The 18,354-nt window shown below is 38.5% G+C and overlaps 2 protein-coding genes across 2 annotated transcripts; both read left to right on the forward strand.

The window, feature by feature from the left end:
• The first annotated feature begins 968 nt into the window (after positions 1-968).
• Positions 969-2,360, forward strand: LOC122397011. The gene has a single exon (XM_043395812.1). The coding sequence runs from the start codon at positions 969-971 to the stop codon at positions 2,358-2,360; it is 1,392 nt and encodes a 463-aa protein (XP_043251747.1).
• A 171-nt stretch (positions 2,361-2,531) lies between these two features.
• On the forward strand, positions 2,532-3,575 carry LOC122397012 (tigger transposable element-derived protein 1-like). The gene has a single exon (XM_043395813.1). The coding sequence runs from the start codon at positions 2,532-2,534 to the stop codon at positions 3,573-3,575; it is 1,044 nt and encodes a 347-aa protein (XP_043251748.1).
• Positions 3,576-18,354: the final 14,779 nt, after the last annotated feature.

Below are 18,354 nucleotides of genomic sequence, written 5' to 3' on the forward strand. Positions count from 1 at the left end.
GGCTGGGTCCTGCGTTGGCCCAGGCAAGGCCATAAAACGGCGTTGTGCCCATATTTGGGCATAGTCAGTGAGTTTTCGCAGTGGAATTTTCCACGACCCCCACACGAGCGCATCCCTGCGCTTGCCGAAAGGCAGTTACTCCGACGCCTTCGACTAACGCACTTCGACCTCAATTTTCTCTGTTAACGTAACATAGCGTCACATCAAGAATAAACATTCTTTCAATTACAAGTAACAACCACTCGCATATAATCCCATATATTTTTCCACGCGACTCCACAACATTAATTTGTTCGTGGAGATAGCGCGTCTGCGAGCACGATTGCGGATTCGCTACAGAGTGTCGACGGCCTTACAACCCGTCACCCGAACGACGCTCAACATTTTGGTCCTTCGAGCCGGATCTATTGATACCAAGAGTTCAGTGCAATCAATCAACTGCTAAGGATTCGCCTGCACGTGAAATACGGCGTCCTGCAAGGAAATCTCAACAAGCATACGTCGGTGAGGACTCGTGACGTATAAAAAATCACGGACTAGTATTGGTGGTGAAACGGTGCAAGTGGAGTAACTGTGACAGAAAAGCAGAATCGTTACTAGCAAAAGGTGCAACATCTGCAATCGGCAAGGGATTCGACGGCATCGAGAGTGCAGCATCCCTGTTGAAAACACATCACGAGCGGATTCGATAGCGTCGTGAGCGCTACATCCAAGGCACGAGCGGATTCGATAGCGTCGTGAGCGCTACATCCAAGGCACGAGCGGATTCGATAGCGTCGGAAGCGCTACATCCAGGCCATCAAAGAAGCTGCAATTGGTCATCGGAGTCTACATCTACAGCGGAGCTTCCTTCAGCGAATCATCGCTGGACAAGGCGTATCATCGGTGTAACTACGAAATCGTAAGTCGAAATACTTGTTAGTCGCTATCCTTTATAACCCCTTGTCGTTAAATAAACATACATTACGATGGCTTCTGAAAAGGCAAATTACAGTACTGAAGCAGGGTCAGCTGAGAGCAACAATCGCGAATCACGGTATATTAGAAAACGAGCAGTAATAAAATCCAAACTAACAATGTTCATCAAATTCATTGAGTCGTGTGAGGAATCTGGGACATGTCGCGTTCACCAGTTAAAATCGCGAATGGCAAAATTAGAACAGCATCTCATAGAATTCGAAGGAATTCAAGAAAATTTAGTGTCTATTGCTTCCGAAGAAATGGTCGAAACGCGTATTTCGGAAGGTAACGTTTTTGAGGAATCGTATTACGATACAATGGATAGGGCGCAAGCGTTACTAAGTGAACACGAAACAATGGATCAGGTAACAACTCGGCCGAGTCCAGAACCTCAGGTACACGACAATCCACTTACACAACCCAGCGTAACAGCTGTGGAAGGTCAAACGTCAATATTTAGCGAGTCAGTTATAAAGAATGTAACAAAAACACAAGCGGCTGAAACGCACGTTCAATTACCGACGATGCATTTAGCAAAATTTTCTGGGTCTTACGAAGCTTGGCCGGGCTTCGCAGATACATTCCGATCAGCAGTACACGATAACACACAAATTCGCGACACCTTAAAACTTACATATTTACGATCATGTTTAGTAGGGCAAGCAGCTGAAAAAATCGAATCACTTGAAACGACAGCTGCCAACTATTCAGTTGCTTGGAATATTCTACAAAATTCGTATGATGACCCTTCGATTATAATAAATAATAGAATCAAGGCAATGTTCCAGTTACCTCAATGCACAAAAAACAATCCAAGGTCCTTAGGGGAACTGGCAGACAAAGCTACAAGGCATTATCGCGCCCTTCAGGCATTAAATAAGCCAGTTTTAGAAGCATTTCCCATATACGCGATTACCTCAAAATTAGACGATGAATCTCGACTTCGTTGGAGAGAGAAAACACAGAGAACCGTTCTGCCCACGATGGAAGAATTACTCGAATTCTTACATAGTAGACGCAAAATCTTAGAAACAGGAGCACCGGAAAAATCAGTACATATACCAATCGCGTCCGGAGTCCGTTCAGATTTTAAACCACGCGCCCCGGCCCAGAAATCGAATAACACGTCTTTTACCTATACTGCGATCCAATCATCGTGCCAGGTGTGCAAGGGAAAACATTTTACTCAGTATTGCTCAAAACTGGCCGACTGTAACATCGAGCAGAGAATAGAAATCGTTAAAAACGCGAAGTTATGCACAAATTGTTTAGGACCACGTCACGTGGCTAAAGACTGCAACGCCGGCACGTGCAAACAATGTACAGTGGTGCCTCGCATAAAGAACGCCTCGCACAGCGAACGCTGCACACAGCGAACTTCCTATTCGTTCATTTCATGATTCATACAACGAACTTCGCTTCACACAACGAAGTCGCCCGAGCTTCCATGATCGCTGCCGATGTATTGCATCCTCCCGCGCAGGCACTGCAGTCGTTAGTCACTGCGCTTAACTTACGCACGTATCACGGCAGTCGTCCTTTTAAGTTAAACTCAATATTTTTTTTATATCATGGGTTCTAAAAAAAGCAGGAAGGTGATTTCTGTTGAAATGAAACAGGAAATAATTAGAAAGAGTGAATGTGGAGTAAAACAGTGTGACCTCGTCAAAGAGTTTGGCCTAAGCAAGACCACCATTTTCACCATTTTGACAAATAAGGATGCAATCAAATCAGCCAAAGTAGCCCAAGGAGTATCAAAACTATTTAATGAAAAACATAGGTCTTCAATCCACGAGGAATTGGAGAAGCTATTAGCGATTTGGATTAAGGACAGGCAGGTGAAAGGTGACGTAACAACCCAAGATATTATCTGTCACAAAGCCAAGATAATTTATGACGATCTAAAGAAAAACGTCCCTGGAAGTAGCAGCAATCAAGATAATGAAGAAGAATTTAAAGCCAGCAGGGGGTGGTTTTTTAGATTTAAGAAAAGGTGTGGAATCCACAGCGTTACTATGCATGGTGAGGCTGGCAGTGCTGACAAGAAAGAAGCAGAAAAGTTCTCTATTAACTTTCAAAAATGTATTAAGGATGAAGGATACTGCCCACAACAAGTGTTCAATGCCGATGAAACGGGTCTTTTCTGGAAAAGAATGCCGAGCAGAACCTTCATTACAAAAGAGGAGAAGAAATTGCCAGGACACAAAGCCATGAAGGACAGACTTACCCTTATGTTTTCGTCTAATGCCAGCGGAGACCTCAAGATCAAACCTCTATTGGTTTATCACTCTAAAAATCCAAGAATTTTTAAGCAAAATAACGTTATTAAGTCCAAACTGCCCGTCCATTGGAAGTCCAATCAAAAAGCCTGGGTGACCCAAGTTATCTTCAACGAATGGATTCTGGAAACCTTTGCTCCTGCCGTGAAGAAATTCTTGCTGGAAAAAGAACTGCCGCTCAACGCCCTTCTGATACTTGACAATGCCCCCTTCTCACCCAAAAGACCTAGAGGAAATATTGCAGGAAAATTATCCATTTATCAGGGTGCAGTATTTGCCACCAAACACCACATCCATTCTTCAGCCAATGGATCAGCAAGTTATTGCGAACTTTAAAAAACTCTACACTAGAGCCCTCTTTAATAAGGTGTTTGAAGAATGCGAGTTTGGTGGAGACAATATGACTGTCCGAAAGTTTTGGAAGAAGAAATTTGATATCCTTATGGCAATACGATTTATACAGAAGGCCTGGGAAGAAGTGTCACAAAGGACCCTCATTTCTGCTTGGAAGATGCTTGTGCCTTCGTGGACCCAGGAAGAAGCAGTTGTTGATGACACAGAAGTGGTGAAGGACATCATCACAGTGGCCCAAAGGCTGGAATTAGAGGTAGAGGAAGAGGATGTATAGGAGCTTATTGAGGAACACGAAGAAGAGCTGACAACTGAAGAGCTCCAAGCACTTCTGGTCCTGCAACAGGACAATGCTCAAAGGGAAGCGTCATCTGATAACGAGGATCAACAATCAAACAATCAACCAATCCCAACTGCTGACATCAAGAACATCCTGGTCAAATGGAAAGCAGTTCAGGAGTTTACCAATGCCCACTATCCGGATTCAGCTGAAGCAAACAGGATCAACGATCTTTACTCCGATACTCTTGTCCGTTATTTCCGGCAGATGTTGAAGAAAAGAGAAAAACAAACGACTTTGGACAGGTTTTTCATGAAACCATCGGCCAAAAAGCAGAAAATGGATGAAGATGTGCAAGATTCGGTAGACTCTACTTAGCACCGCAAATAAAGGCTAATCTTTCGACCCTGAGTGTGAACGTAGGCGCTGAGGTACTATTGTATACAGCGGTTGTTAATATTCTCGATTCTTCCGGACAACTACAGCCGTGCCGCGTTTTATTAGACACCGGGTCTCAATCACATTTCATTACCGAACGGACGGCGGCTAGGTTAGGGCTCCCGCGCCAGCAGGTACGAGTTCCCGTAGTCGGGATCAATCAGGGCACAACAAACATTAATAATTCAATTAAAACACGAATTCAATCGCGCATCAACAGATTCGAATCTGACATTACCTTCCTGGTCATACCATACATCACTGAAAGGTTACCGTCGCGTCCAATTTCGAAAGCGGAAATCACGATCCCAAAAAATTTACCGTTAGCCGATCCAGGGTTCAACAAACCTTCCGAAATCGACGGTCTAATATGTGCAGAGTTATTTGCACGTTTATTATGAGTCGGGCAGGTTTCTATTGCCGATACTCAAATCACGCTTCAAAAAACTAAGCTCGGTTGGGTTATTTCGGGAACCGCACCTTGCAAAAACACAACAACAAAAACTCAATGCAATATTGCGGTAGGATCATTGCAAGGACAAATCGCGAAATTTTGGGAAATAGAAGAACTGTCAAACGAGAAAATCATATCGAGAGAAGAGCGCGAGTGCGAGAACCATTATCAGGAAAACACAACACGTGATTCACAAACCGATAGATATGTTACTAGACTTCCGTTCAAACAAAACGCTCCGCATTTAGGTGAGTCATATTCCATCGCATTTAAAAGATTCCAATCCCTAGAACGGAAATTTCTAAAGAACCCGGAGTTAAAACTACAATACGCAAGGTTTCTAGAAGAATATCGCGATTTAGGACACATGTCCAAGGTCGAAGCTCCCTCCACAAATGAAGGCTGTTACTTGCCACATCACGCGGTATTAAAACAGGCGAGTTTGTCCACCAAGTTGCGCGTGGTATTTGACGCATCTGCAAAAACGTCCAGCGGAATATCACTAAATGAAGCATTGCTAGCAGGTCCAACCATTCAAGACGAATTGTACTCTTTATTGGTCCGTTTTCGATCACATTCGTACGTAATCACAGCCGATATAGAGAAAATGTATCGGCAGATTCAAATCCACCCCCACGATCGAGTTTATCAAAAAATATTATGGCGCGCAGATAGTCAAAGGCCAATCGAAACTTATACTCTAAATACCGTAACATATGGCACATCCGCGGCTCCCTTCTTGGCCACTCGCACACTTCAGCAGTTAGCCGAAGACGAGGGAAAACTATTCCCACGAGCAGCAGTTGTACTGCGTGAGGATTTTTATGTGGACGATCTGTTGACAGGGACGAAAACGTACGACGAGGCCATCAGTATTCGCGACGAATTGATTGAACTCTGCAAGAAGGGAGGGTTCAAACTGCGACAGTGGGCCGCGAACGACAAGACACTAATAAACATACTCGATGACAAAACAAACGACAATCACTTACGACTAGACTTAGACGATACGATAAAGACACTCGGCATCCATTGGAACGCGAGACAAGACACAATTACATATACAATACAAGAATTAACGCAAACAGATCGTATAACGAAAAGAGGAATTTTATCTCAAATCGCCACATTATTCGACCCTCTCGGATTGCTTGGTCCAATCATAGTAACGGCCAAAATCCTCATGCAACAATTGTGGAAACTACAATTAGATTGGGACGAATCAGTTCCTGCAGATATTCATACTAACTGGCGCACATATTGTCAAGACTTAAGGTTACTGGACAACTTAAACATTCCTAGGCAAATAACAGCAAGGACATACGTGACCGTGCAAATGCATGGCTTTTGCGATGCGAGTGAGCAAGCCTACGGAGCTTGCATTTATTTGCGGTCAATTGGGCAGGAAGGTAATGTCTCCACACATTTGGTATCGTCAAAATCTCGAGTTGTCCCATTAAAAATCATCTCATTGCCTCGGCTAGAACTCTGCGCTGCACATTTATTAACCAAATTGTACAAAAGCATTATTCACGCGTTACGAAGATTAACGTTCGATCGAATGGTGTTTTGGTCGGATTCGACGATTGTTTTGCATTGGATCCAGACCTCTCCACATCTCCTAAAAACTTTCGTTGCTCATCGAATCGCAGACATACAATCCGTAACAGCCAATTGCGAATGGCGACACGTAAGCTCCGGAGACAATCCTGCGGATCTAGTATCACGGGGCATGAATACAAAAGAATTTATACGCAGCCAACGGTGGCAGCATGGTCCATCTTGGTTAAAAAAGCACGAAACTGAGTGGCCTGCCGATTATCTACAACCAGTTGAAGTACCGGAAATGCGACCTCTCGTTATATTAACCACAGTTACAACAGATTCAACTATCTTTGAAAGGTTTTCCTCATTCAATAGACTAAAACGCGTCATAGCCTACATACTACGGTTTAAATCTAACAGTTTACATAAAGAAAATCATAAAGGAGCATTATCCACGGATGAGCTGAATAAAGCAGAACACAGCATAGTACGAACAATTCAACTTGAGGCATTCAAAAATGAACTACACACGTTAAAAACGGCAGGTCAACTCAAAGGGGACCTTATGCCATTAATCCATTCATAGATGAGGACGGAATATTAAGGGTAGGCGGAAGATTATCCCGTTCCAAATTACCATACAATGCAAAACATTCGATGCTTTTACCGAAACGACATACGGTAACAAAATTAATCATACGCTACTACCATATGAAAAATTTTCACACTGGCACCCCAGGCAACGTTAAACGCGGTTCGGCAGAAATTTTGGATTCCGAACGGGAAAATTCTGATACGAAATATAATACACAAATGCATTACCTGCTACCCGCGCGAAACCCCCCAATTATGCAGTATAAAATGAGCGACCTACCAACCACTCGCGTTACGTACTCCAGACCTTTCTTGCAGTCTGGGGTAGATTTTTGTGGCCCGATCTGGATTAAGGAAAAAACACACAGAAATCGAAACAAAATTAAGGTTTATCTTGCGATATTTGTCTGCTTCACCACTAAGGCCGTGCACCTAGAAATCGTAGGTGACCTGACAACCGAGTCGTTCCTAGCAACGCTGCGTCGATTCTTTGCGCGAAGGGGTCGATGTTCTGATATCTTTTCAGACAACGCGACGAACTTTATCGGCACTAAAAAGGAGTTAACAGACCTCTTTAATTTCTTGAATTCCGATGAGATGAACAACACAATAAAAACAGTCCTGGCAAATGAAAACATTAAGTGGCACTTAATTCCACCACGTTCACCACATTTTGGTGGGATCTGGGAAGCTGCAGTTCGAGCTACTAAACATCACCTAGTTCGCGTGATAGGCGAAACGTTGCTCTCTTATGAAGCTCTGCTGACGTATGTTAACCAAATAGAGGCAATTTTAAACTCCCGACCGATCACTCCACTGTCCTCCGATCCCAACGATTTGACCGCGTTAACCCCCGCCCACTTCCTTATTGGCGACACACTAACAGGTATTCCGGACTACGATTTTACGAGCGTGCCACCTTCTCGACTTTCCTCATGGGAACACGTTCAAAAAATGAAAAGACACTTTTGGAATCGGTGGCAAAAGGAATACTTGCACGAACATACAGTTCGCAAAAAATGGCACACGGGTGTCACAAAATATTGCGATAGATACGCTAGTCATAGTGCGAGAGGACAATCGTCCGCCTATGACCTGGCCCCTAGGAAGAATCACAGGGGTGCATCCGGGCGACGATGGAGTCATCCGTGTAGTGACGGTTAAGACCTTAGACGGTGTATATAAACGTAGTATAAAGCGAATAGCGCCATTACCTATAGACACTTAATATAAGTCACTATTAAAATCACAAAATGTAAATACACGTCTTCCTAAACACAATACAAAGGTGAATATTAGACTAATTATGCTACTAGCAACTCTAGTTTTTAAAAACAACTAACCACTAATTACGAGTTAAGCGTAAATCACCTTCATAGTGCAATTGCTAAATAGGTGCACAATTAGTATAAGTATTTGTAATTCTAGCACCGTACAAACAAAAAGAAAAAAAAACAAATTCCTAGATCTAATTGAGATTCGTCAATCTCCCCATTTATGTAAAGATATTCTCATTTAAGCGCACGTCATATACCAACTCATGTTCGATCTAAGCTCTTGTAAATAATGTACTATATAATGTAGCGTAGTGAACACCACGATTAATTTTAAGATTTAAGGATTAGGCACTCGACCTTATCGCGTTCAGCTAATAGCACTACAACAGTTCCAGTTTTCCGTTATCCTTTACTTTGAACACGACCGTTCAAGGGGGGCGGCATGTTGCGTCCCAAGTCGAAAACACGCCATTTTCGTAACGCAGCAAAGTTCGTCGAGGGGCACAAGGCTGGGTCCTGCGTTGGCCCAGGCAAGGCCATAAAACGGCGTTGTGCCCATATTTGGGCATAGTCAGTGAGTTTTCGCAGTGGAATTTTCCACGACCCCCACACGAGCGCATCCCTGCGCTTGCCGAAAGGCAGTTACTCCGACGCCTTCGACTAACGCACTTCGACCTCAATTTTCTCTGTTAACGTAACATAGCGTCACATCAAGAATAAACATTCTTTCAATTACAAGTAACAACCACTCGCATATAATCCCATATATTTTTCCACGCGACTCCACAACATTAATTTGTTCGTGGAGATAGCGCGTCTGCGAGCACGATTGCGGATTCGCTACAGAGTGTCGACGGCCTTACAACCCGTCACCCGAACGACGCTCAACAAAATGTTTATGATCTACTGGGACTTTATTAACTTTATGTCTTAATAAATTAATAATCAAAGTATCTCTATTAATATTATAATCAAGTAAGAGTGTCACAATAGTATTAGTATTATCTTTTATTAATACTGTTTATCTCTAATGTTTAAAGGGTATAGCCGAATAAGGAGGTCAAATGTGCCCTTGAACCAAATTTGACATACGATGGATCCATCGATAGAGCATCAGAAAAAAACATTCTGTACCAAATTTGAACCCTCTATCATGTTCGGAAGGGTAGTTATTGGGAAAATTCGGATTAGCGAATTTGTGCCTATTTCCCCTATTTAATCGAGTATGAAAATTATGAAAAAAATCTGGTGCATTGCGACTATTGAGATACGTGTTTGAGAATTTTTTCCGATTTTTCGATTTCAAATCCTAGGTGTGAAAAATTAAAAACGAAAAAAAACGCAGAAAAATACCGATTTCGTATTGAAGCTTTCGAGACACTAGATTTATATAATTACTGTAAATGCATATTGTCATTGGTTATGTCCCTGAATTTTTTCAGATTTTTTGGCAGGGTGCGCCGTAGTAGCAAAAATGAAAAACCGATTTTTTCGGCGTTTTTCGCGTGAAAAAGCAACTTATACTTTGAATTTTTGTATTCCCTTTAATAGATAACTATATTCTGTGGTTTTAAACATTTCCATGTTGAGTAAAACAGTGTATACAAAAAGAAAAGCAAAAATAAGTCAAGAAAAAAAACTTGCTATGCGCGTTGTATTCGGAAGTATCAGCATTATTTCCAAGAGCTGCGATGGTGCAGTGAGTAAGATGCTTGGCTGCGAGAGTGCTGCAAACTTTTTGACGCGCGTTCGCGCCCTGCTACGGTACATTTTTTTTTCAATTTCTAACTAAACGACAATGAAAAACTATTAGTTTATTAATATTTAAAAAATAGTTTTACCTAAAATATACGCAAAAACAATTATGGAGCAGTTTCTATTCCATCATTTCTCTAGTCGTATATTTGCTTAAATACCCTACTGTTTCATTTTTTCTACGTTAAATGAATATACGTACTTAGTTTTAAAATCGCATACCTTTAATAACTTTGAATAGTGGAAGAAGATTTCTTCAATAAAAAGAATATAAGCAGCCTTTGTCGAATGGAAAGGAAATTCCTATGTATATTGAGGTAGTAAGACACTAAACGCGTATCTGGTCGAGAAAGCGAAAATATATATTGCAGGAAAGCAATTTTTAACGCTTTAATCCCTCGTACAAGGTGTCTGTGAAATTAACACGGCCTTCTATTAATAAATAAAAAATAATTGCAGTTCTGATAGCACTTTTAAGAGTTCTAGAGTTCCTGATACAAATTAGAAATAGTTGTAATTAGAAATAGTAGAAGTTTTAAATAAGAAAAAAGTCCGTGCTAACTTCACGTTCCAGCACGGACTTTTTTTCTCTAAAGTACCAATATTTATTAAAAATTCAATGTTTTTTGGGAGTTCCCGACAGTTCTTGATTAATAATGGGACAATATAATTTTCAAGTCGATATCTTAAAAAATACCCTGTTTCAAAACAAGGAAAATTCCACGGAGCAATTCATAATGTTGGATTAGTTCCATTTTATTGTATATATTGGGCCAGTGAGCAGCAACTACTGTATAAAAGTAGACATAGGGAATGTAATGGATACATGACCGTTGATGCTACTGGAGGAATAATAAAAAAAGATTCCAATTGCGGAGCTCCAATATTTTTATATCAATGTGTGTATGCAACGCCTGAAGGTGGCATTCCCGTATTTCAAATGATCTCCGCGGACCATAAATCTATGCACATTGCATATTTTTTACAAAAAATAATTTCAATGGGAAATTTACCTCCACGTATGGTGGTTAGCGATTTTAGTTGGGCGATTTTAATTGCTGTTGCCCAAGTATTTTCTAGATGCATTGATTTAAAACATTACTTAAACACATGTTTTAACATATTAAATGGACCAGATAATATTTTAAGTCCGCATTGTTACATCAGATTAGATGTAAGCCACTTTGTAAAAATGATCTCAAGGTGGAAATGCTTTAAACAAGATAAATCGCCTGTCAAAAAGTTTTACCTGCGTGCATTATGCCAGGCATATAAGATGCGTTCATTAGAAGAATTACAGGTATTCTTTGAAGCTATATTAACTATAGCATTAAGCGAATTCATCGGTTATGATGAAAATGGAGATGTGCTTCCATCTGAATCCCAATTGCGGTACTTAAATAAAATAATAAAAGGAGTACCACCACCTGAAATTTGTGATACTAATGAAATACACGATGAATGTAGTGAAATGCAGCAAACGGAGGAAATGAGCGAACAAGATATCGGTAACTGGACAGAATGGACTAATAAAATATATCACTGTGCCCAAGAAAATGCAAAGATGAGTAATGAAGGTATTACAATAAATGCATGTTTTAATCCAAATGCTGCGGCAATTATAAAAACAAGACTTATGCCGTATGTGGCCATCTGGAGTGGCATTATGCAAACCTTCTTCAACATAAACACAGAAGTTGCTACTTCTACCTATGTTGAAACAGAGTTTGCAGAAATAAAAAATCGTGTATTCAAAGGCCAACTACCAATGAAAGCCGACAAATTTGTTTATGAGCACTTAGAATATATTAATGGCAGACTAAAATTAGCATCTTGTCCAAAAGACATTGAAAGTGCACATGTAGAAAATATAATACATGACATTTCTTCTGCAAGTTCGATACAGACAGATGCAGATAGATCTATAGAATGTTCAATAGAAACTATAGTAAACTAGTAAAGAAGAAGATATGTCCAATAGAGAAGTTGTAAACGTTCAAGAACAAGATTACAACACGAGTGAAAACTGGCGAGGCCTCGTTCGTAAATCTCCTAAAGAAATAAGTTTTCCTTCAAAACCTCGACGTAGACCTTCCTATTTGGATAATTGCCCTGAATGGGATTACATGAAATTAACAAAAGATCAGAATATACCTGTTATGCGAAATGGCAATAATTGCGATGCGGTTAAGATTGATGGGAAAATTGTAAAAATTTCCCAAACTTGCGCTTTTGACGCAATAGTGCATTTGATAGCAAATTCCATTACGTGTATGGAAAAATATGAAAAAGCAATGCGAAATAAAGGTAGTAATAATACCATGATTACCCTTATAATGTCGATATTGGACAGCGGAAAAATTAATGTTAACCATTATATTGAGAGAGCCAAAATATTGATGAGTTTATCATTGTTCAGTGGAGAAATACATACATTAACGCGTACTATATCAAAATTGGATGTTAATTGCAATGTAGGACATTTATGCAATTATTTACTTACAGACCTACCTAGCTATACAATTACATCAAATTGTTCATGCGGAAAAATACAAAGAAGAAATGTTATAGAATTATGTTTAAATGTAGATATAATTTTAAAAAAAGGGCTGGGATATGTGCAAGAAGCAATTAACGACACGATATTTTCCACGATAACGTGTCGAAAATGTAAAAAAGTGATTTCACCAGAGATTGAATACTGGGAACATCTATTTTTAGACACCTCTGTTATTACTGATAGTAGATATAAAGTAGAAACAAGAATCGTAAATACACTTGATACTATAGCCACGACTATAAATATTGGTACAAAAATGTTCATTTTGGCAGGTATAGTAAATTATATTTCATTTGGTACTGCCCAAACCGGTCATTATGTTACCTTTCGCACGTACAAAGGACAAATGGTATGAATATGACGATTTAAAACATAAGAGAATTATTGCAAGTAATAAAACAAAAATAACGCCACATTTAGTACAATATGTAAATGTTTCGTAAGATATTAAAGATTTCTATATGAACCTAATGTATTTTAATTACATTTTGGACAAAATAATCCAAAAACACAGGTAGACAAACACGAAAGAAACAAACAAACAAGAATCAATGATAAGTGAAAGCTTATCAGGCGTCGAGAGCACCAATTGGTCCAATCAATTGGTTGTTGCAATTGTAAAACAATTGCTTCTCGGCACCGCCAGCTACATACTTCGAATAATAAAATAGTAGCATTCTACTGATTTTGTCAGTAGTGGCAAACATTTCAAAACTAAAAAAATTTAAAGACAAAAGATTCTTTTGCAAATATTTCTGCATGTTTATTATTAAAAACATTTAATTTATAAATATGATAAAGGTAAGATTAAAGTACTCGAATTAAGATCAAATATGCAACCAATAATGCACACTTTTTTATTTTTCGAAAAATATTTGGCACCTCAGCAGGTCAGATGACTATGTAATGTCAACGAGAAAAATGTGCTGGCCGACGAAGAGAAATTGTTTAAAAACAGGGTATTTTTTAAGATATCGACTTGAAAATTTATATTGTCCCATTATTAATCAAGAACTGTCGGGAACTCCCAAAAAACATTGAATGTTTTAATAAATATTGGTACTTTAGAGGAGAAAGATCCGTGCTGGCCGACGAAGAGAAATTGTTTAAAAACAGGGTATTTTTTAAGATATCGACTTGAAAATTTATATTGTCCCATTATTAATCAAGAACTGTCGGGAACTCCCAAAAAACATTGAATTTTTTAATAAATATTGGTACTTTAGAGAAAAAAAGTTCTACTATTTCTAATTAGAACTATTTCTAATTTGTATCAGGAACTCTAGAACTCTTAAAAGTGCTATCAGAACTGCAATTATTTTTTATTTATTAATAGAAGGCCGTGCTAATTTCACAGACACTCGTACAAGTAAGGTGATCAGAGCAAAAATAGAGCATACCTGGCGACCGTATCATAAACCCAGTTTTTAAAATCCAGTGATTGTGTGCTACGTTGGATGAGTGTGCTTAAGACTAAGCAGTCTTCGCGGCAGAGGTCGGCTAATGACCATTTATTTTATTACTTATGTTTAGCGTCGATGCAGTCCCTAGGTAATTATTTGTACGGTCGGTGACTACCTGCTAAAGCGTGGTCTTTCGAGGGCGATCATACAACTGAACTCGACCTTTTCAATCAACCAATAAAAACAGGACAATATTCCATCCACGAATAGCAGTTTACATTTTTGAAATACCCCAAACTCTCCCCCGGTTGTGAAATGACTTCTTCCAAGGAAAGGGACGTAGAAATGAATCAGTCTTGGACGAAATTCCAAACAGCACGGAAAGCAATCAGCTAGCTACTATTTTACTATTTTTTGTTTGCCTATATTCGTCGTGTTCTCAACATGTCAAGTAGAGGCTTTGAATTTATTGACAGGAAAACTGTCCGCGTTAGATGTATTAATTGTAATAAATTGATACGCAAATCATGTGGACAGAAAAAGAGGATTAATACAGAGGCTGATTCCACGATGTTTTCAAGAATTCTAAGCAAAGTGGTTACTGCTGGTGATGTGTTGTGCAATACGTGTCGTATTTTTGTATACAAAAATACAAAACGTGTGCGCGAGGTGAATTTCGAAACACCAGTTGACCAATTTTCACAACGTGAGGAATCTTCGCATGAAACATCTTCAATCAGAACACCCTCTATCGAAACTTCCGCAGCCGGGATCTTTTTGGACGAAACGATTGTACCTGGAACATCTGCAACTGGAGAATGTTCATCTGACGCATGTGCACAGAAACCACCTTCACCCGAAGAACCAAGCGACAAATCATCTTTTGAGTCAAATCCATCAACTTCTTCAATGGGAGATCCGTCGTTTACGTTAGATACAAGTGATCATCCAGAATCAAATATTACATGCATCGAAATGCCATTTTCAAGGATCATTGCCACTCATGGATATTGTTTCGTCTGTGGGTCCAAAACGAATATAATTAATGTACCACCTGAGACAAGGAAGCAGGTATTTATTAGGCGGAGATTATATGTTCCCCAAGGAAATAGGTGCTGCTCTATACATTTATTAAAAAAACGGTTGTTCGAAGACGTTATATTGAACTTACGCGTACATTCAAATACCAGTTTTATCGATGTTAACGAACTTAGAGATTATTTCGAATACCTTGCAGTTAGTAGTGATTCTAGTATTAAAGATCAGAAGAACGTCTTAAAATATTCACGGGATTAACTTGGGAAAATCTAATTCAACTTAGAGAAATGATGAAGTCCATGAGAAATACGGAAAAACGAGCTGTGACACAGGCTATTGTTGTCTTTTTATTTAAATTGCGTACTGGAAATTCGAATAGTATGATAGCTTCAATTTTTGGGTTAGAGCGCGAACAACAGGTATCCGATTTTTGTAAAGCAGTTAGGAACTCGTTTGAAAAAGATATTTTACCATATCATTTCGGAGTCGCGGCTTTTTCTCGTCAACATTTAATAGAAAATGAAACGTCCATTATTGCTAAACAGTTATATAATATAACAGACCAGCTAGCACTTATTTTTGACGGTACATATATTCGCCACCAAAAAAGTTCTAACAACGAATACCAACGGAAATCATACTCTGGCCAAAAAAAAGTACCACTCTGCAAACCTTTTACTGTTTGCACGACAAACGGTTACATTATTGATATGCTCGGACCTTTCTATGCAAATCAAAATGATGCAGAAATAATGAAAATTGCACTTCAAGATCTGAATGGCTTACAGAGATTAATAAAACGAGGAGATATCTGTATAGTTGATCGAGGTTTCCGTGATGTACGATCATATTTAGAAGAATCTGGGTATAAAGTGCTCATGCCTGCTTTAAAAGGAAAACGCAATCAATTGACAACTGCAGAATCCAATGCTTCACGCCAAGTAACGAAAGTTCGCTGGGTTGTGGAAGCGATTCACGGCATCATTGGACAGAAATATAAATTACTGCACCACCAAATGGACAATAAGTTACTCCCCACAGTCGGGTTATATTGCAGAATAGCATGTTTTTTAAATAATACATTTGGAAAACGATTAAATTCAGACGTTGGACTCCGTGATGAAATAGTAAATAGAATGTCAAATCAACAACATATAGAAAATACATTGGCAATAGAAGTAGAGACAAACCACTGGAACAGAAAAAAAATACCATTTAATATGATATCTGCGACGGATCTTCTTGATTTCCCAGAAATGACAGAGAGAGACCTCAAAATTCTATTTACCGGATCGTATCAATTATCACAAGCAGTTTCATATTTAGCAGAATAATGGACGAAGACAACAATATTCATATACATTCTTTAAAAGAAAATAACAATATAATTAAATTCCAAGTAAAATCACGCCATATTATAGTAAAATGTATCGATGTTACATAGAATATATACCAAATTCAATTGGCTATTCCGGAGTGAAACGGTACTGTTGCGAATGCGCGAATGGTAATCGCACTATCGGGTGTTGTTCCCATATTGCAGCTATTATTTATTATTTGTCACATGCTCGATTCTTGTCGACAATTATAAGGCCTGCAGAGATACTTAGTAGAATGTTTAACGAGGAGCAATGGCACCTGTTATTAATGAAGACAGCGATGACGATTAAAAACATAAGATATGACTTTATTCAGTTACCTAATGATCATGCAGATGAGTATTATTACAACAAAATTCATATATGTATTAAGTGTCAAATAATATAAAAAATTGTATTATTAATAGGGGTACTAAGAGAGATGAACGATGAAAGCTAAGGACACCAACACGATTTTTATAAGCAGTTCACCAAACTCGTTTGAATAGATATTACTACAAAACAAAGTCCATATATTTTCAGTATCGAAAAATATAAAGAAACTGTCATTATTGCTAAATCCTCAGATATATATGCGAATAAGCAATGAGCCAGCCACTGATTCTTGACGGGTAGCATTATGCTCACTTTGTTGAAATGTGGACATGTGTAACGGAAATGGATAATAAGAGAACAATTTCTCGTCTAAAATAAGTAATTTAGACTGCCAATAGACGTAAACATTCATAAACCTTGCACATCATAAATCTTGTCATCATGATATCCGTAACTATATGCAAAGACTGCTAATGTTCTTTTTATTGAGGAAATCTTCTTCCACTATTCAAAGTTATTAAAGGTATGCGATTTTAAAACTAAGTACGTATATTCATTTAACGTAGAAAAAATGAAACAGTAGGGTATTTAAGCAAATATACGACTAGAGAAATGATGGAATAGGAACTGCTCCATAATTGTTTTTGCGTATATTTTAGGTAAAAATATTTTTTAAATATTAATAAACTAATAGTTTTTCATTGTCGTTTAGTTAGAAATTGAAAAAAAAAAAATTAATATAATAAAAAAAAATGTACCGTAGCAGGGCGCGAACGCGCGTCAAAAAGTTTGCAGCAGTCTCGCAGCCAAGCATCTTACTCACTGCACCATCGCAGCTCTTGGAAATAATGCTGATACTTCTGAATACAACGCGCATAGCACGTTTTTTTTCTTGACTTATTTTTGCTTTTCTTCTTGTATACACTGTTTTACTCAACATGGAAATGTTTAAAACCACAGAATATAGTTATCTATTAAAGGGAATGTTGCAGGAGTCAATTACTATCATTTTTTATCATTAGACATACCCTCAAAATTGTAGAAAATATAAGGAATATGGTCCTAACTAATCGGTGAACGGTCTGTAGAAAATATAAGGAATATTCTAAACTGATTAAATAACTATATATTTAAATGTTGAACACAACCACTTTAATTATTTATTAGATATCACATAGTTTCACATGAAACAACAGAGTAACGAACAAAAAAGTAACGAACAAAAAACGACGCGACTCACGCGGACCATGCGGCCACTCGGTTGTGTGCTTATTGAAGCGCGCGAATATGAATTCCTTCACAAAAATCCTATCCACTTTCGCGAAAAAAATTTGAGAATGTGTGAAATGTTTCGACGGGAGAAAAAAATTTCGAATCGTTCTGAAAATATTATTTTCAGTTCCGAGGGTCGATTACAATAATTTTTGGTGAATAGACATACCCTCGAAATTCTGCGCATTTTCTAGAAAAAAATTCGAGAAGATGCTGAAATTTTTCGAGAAAATTAAAAAATTTCGAATCGTACTGAAAAAATTATTTTCAGTTCCGGGGGTCGATTACAATAATTTTTGGTGAATAGACATACCCTCGAAATCCTGCGCATTTTCTAGAAAAAAATTCGAGCAGATGCTGAAATTTTTCGCGATAATTAAAAAATTTCAAATCGTCGTGGAAAAATTATTTTTAGTTGCAGGAGTCAATTACTATCATTTTTTTTCATTAGACA

Source organism: Colletes gigas, unplaced genomic scaffold (genome assembly GCF_013123115.1).
Source record: "Colletes gigas isolate AHSC1104 unplaced genomic scaffold, ASM1312311v1 Colletes_gigas_Sc00008, whole genome shotgun sequence".
Classification (NCBI taxonomy): domain Eukaryota; kingdom Metazoa; phylum Arthropoda; class Insecta; order Hymenoptera; family Colletidae; genus Colletes; species Colletes gigas.

Coding starts and splice junctions, on each gene's coding strand:
- LOC122397011 (XM_043395812.1), top strand. CDS start 969: ATGGCTTCTGAAAAGGCAAATTACAGTACTGAAGCAGGGTCAGCTGAG.
- LOC122397012 (XM_043395813.1), top strand. CDS start 2,532: ATGGGTTCTAAAAAAAGCAGGAAGGTGATTTCTGTTGAAATGAAACAG.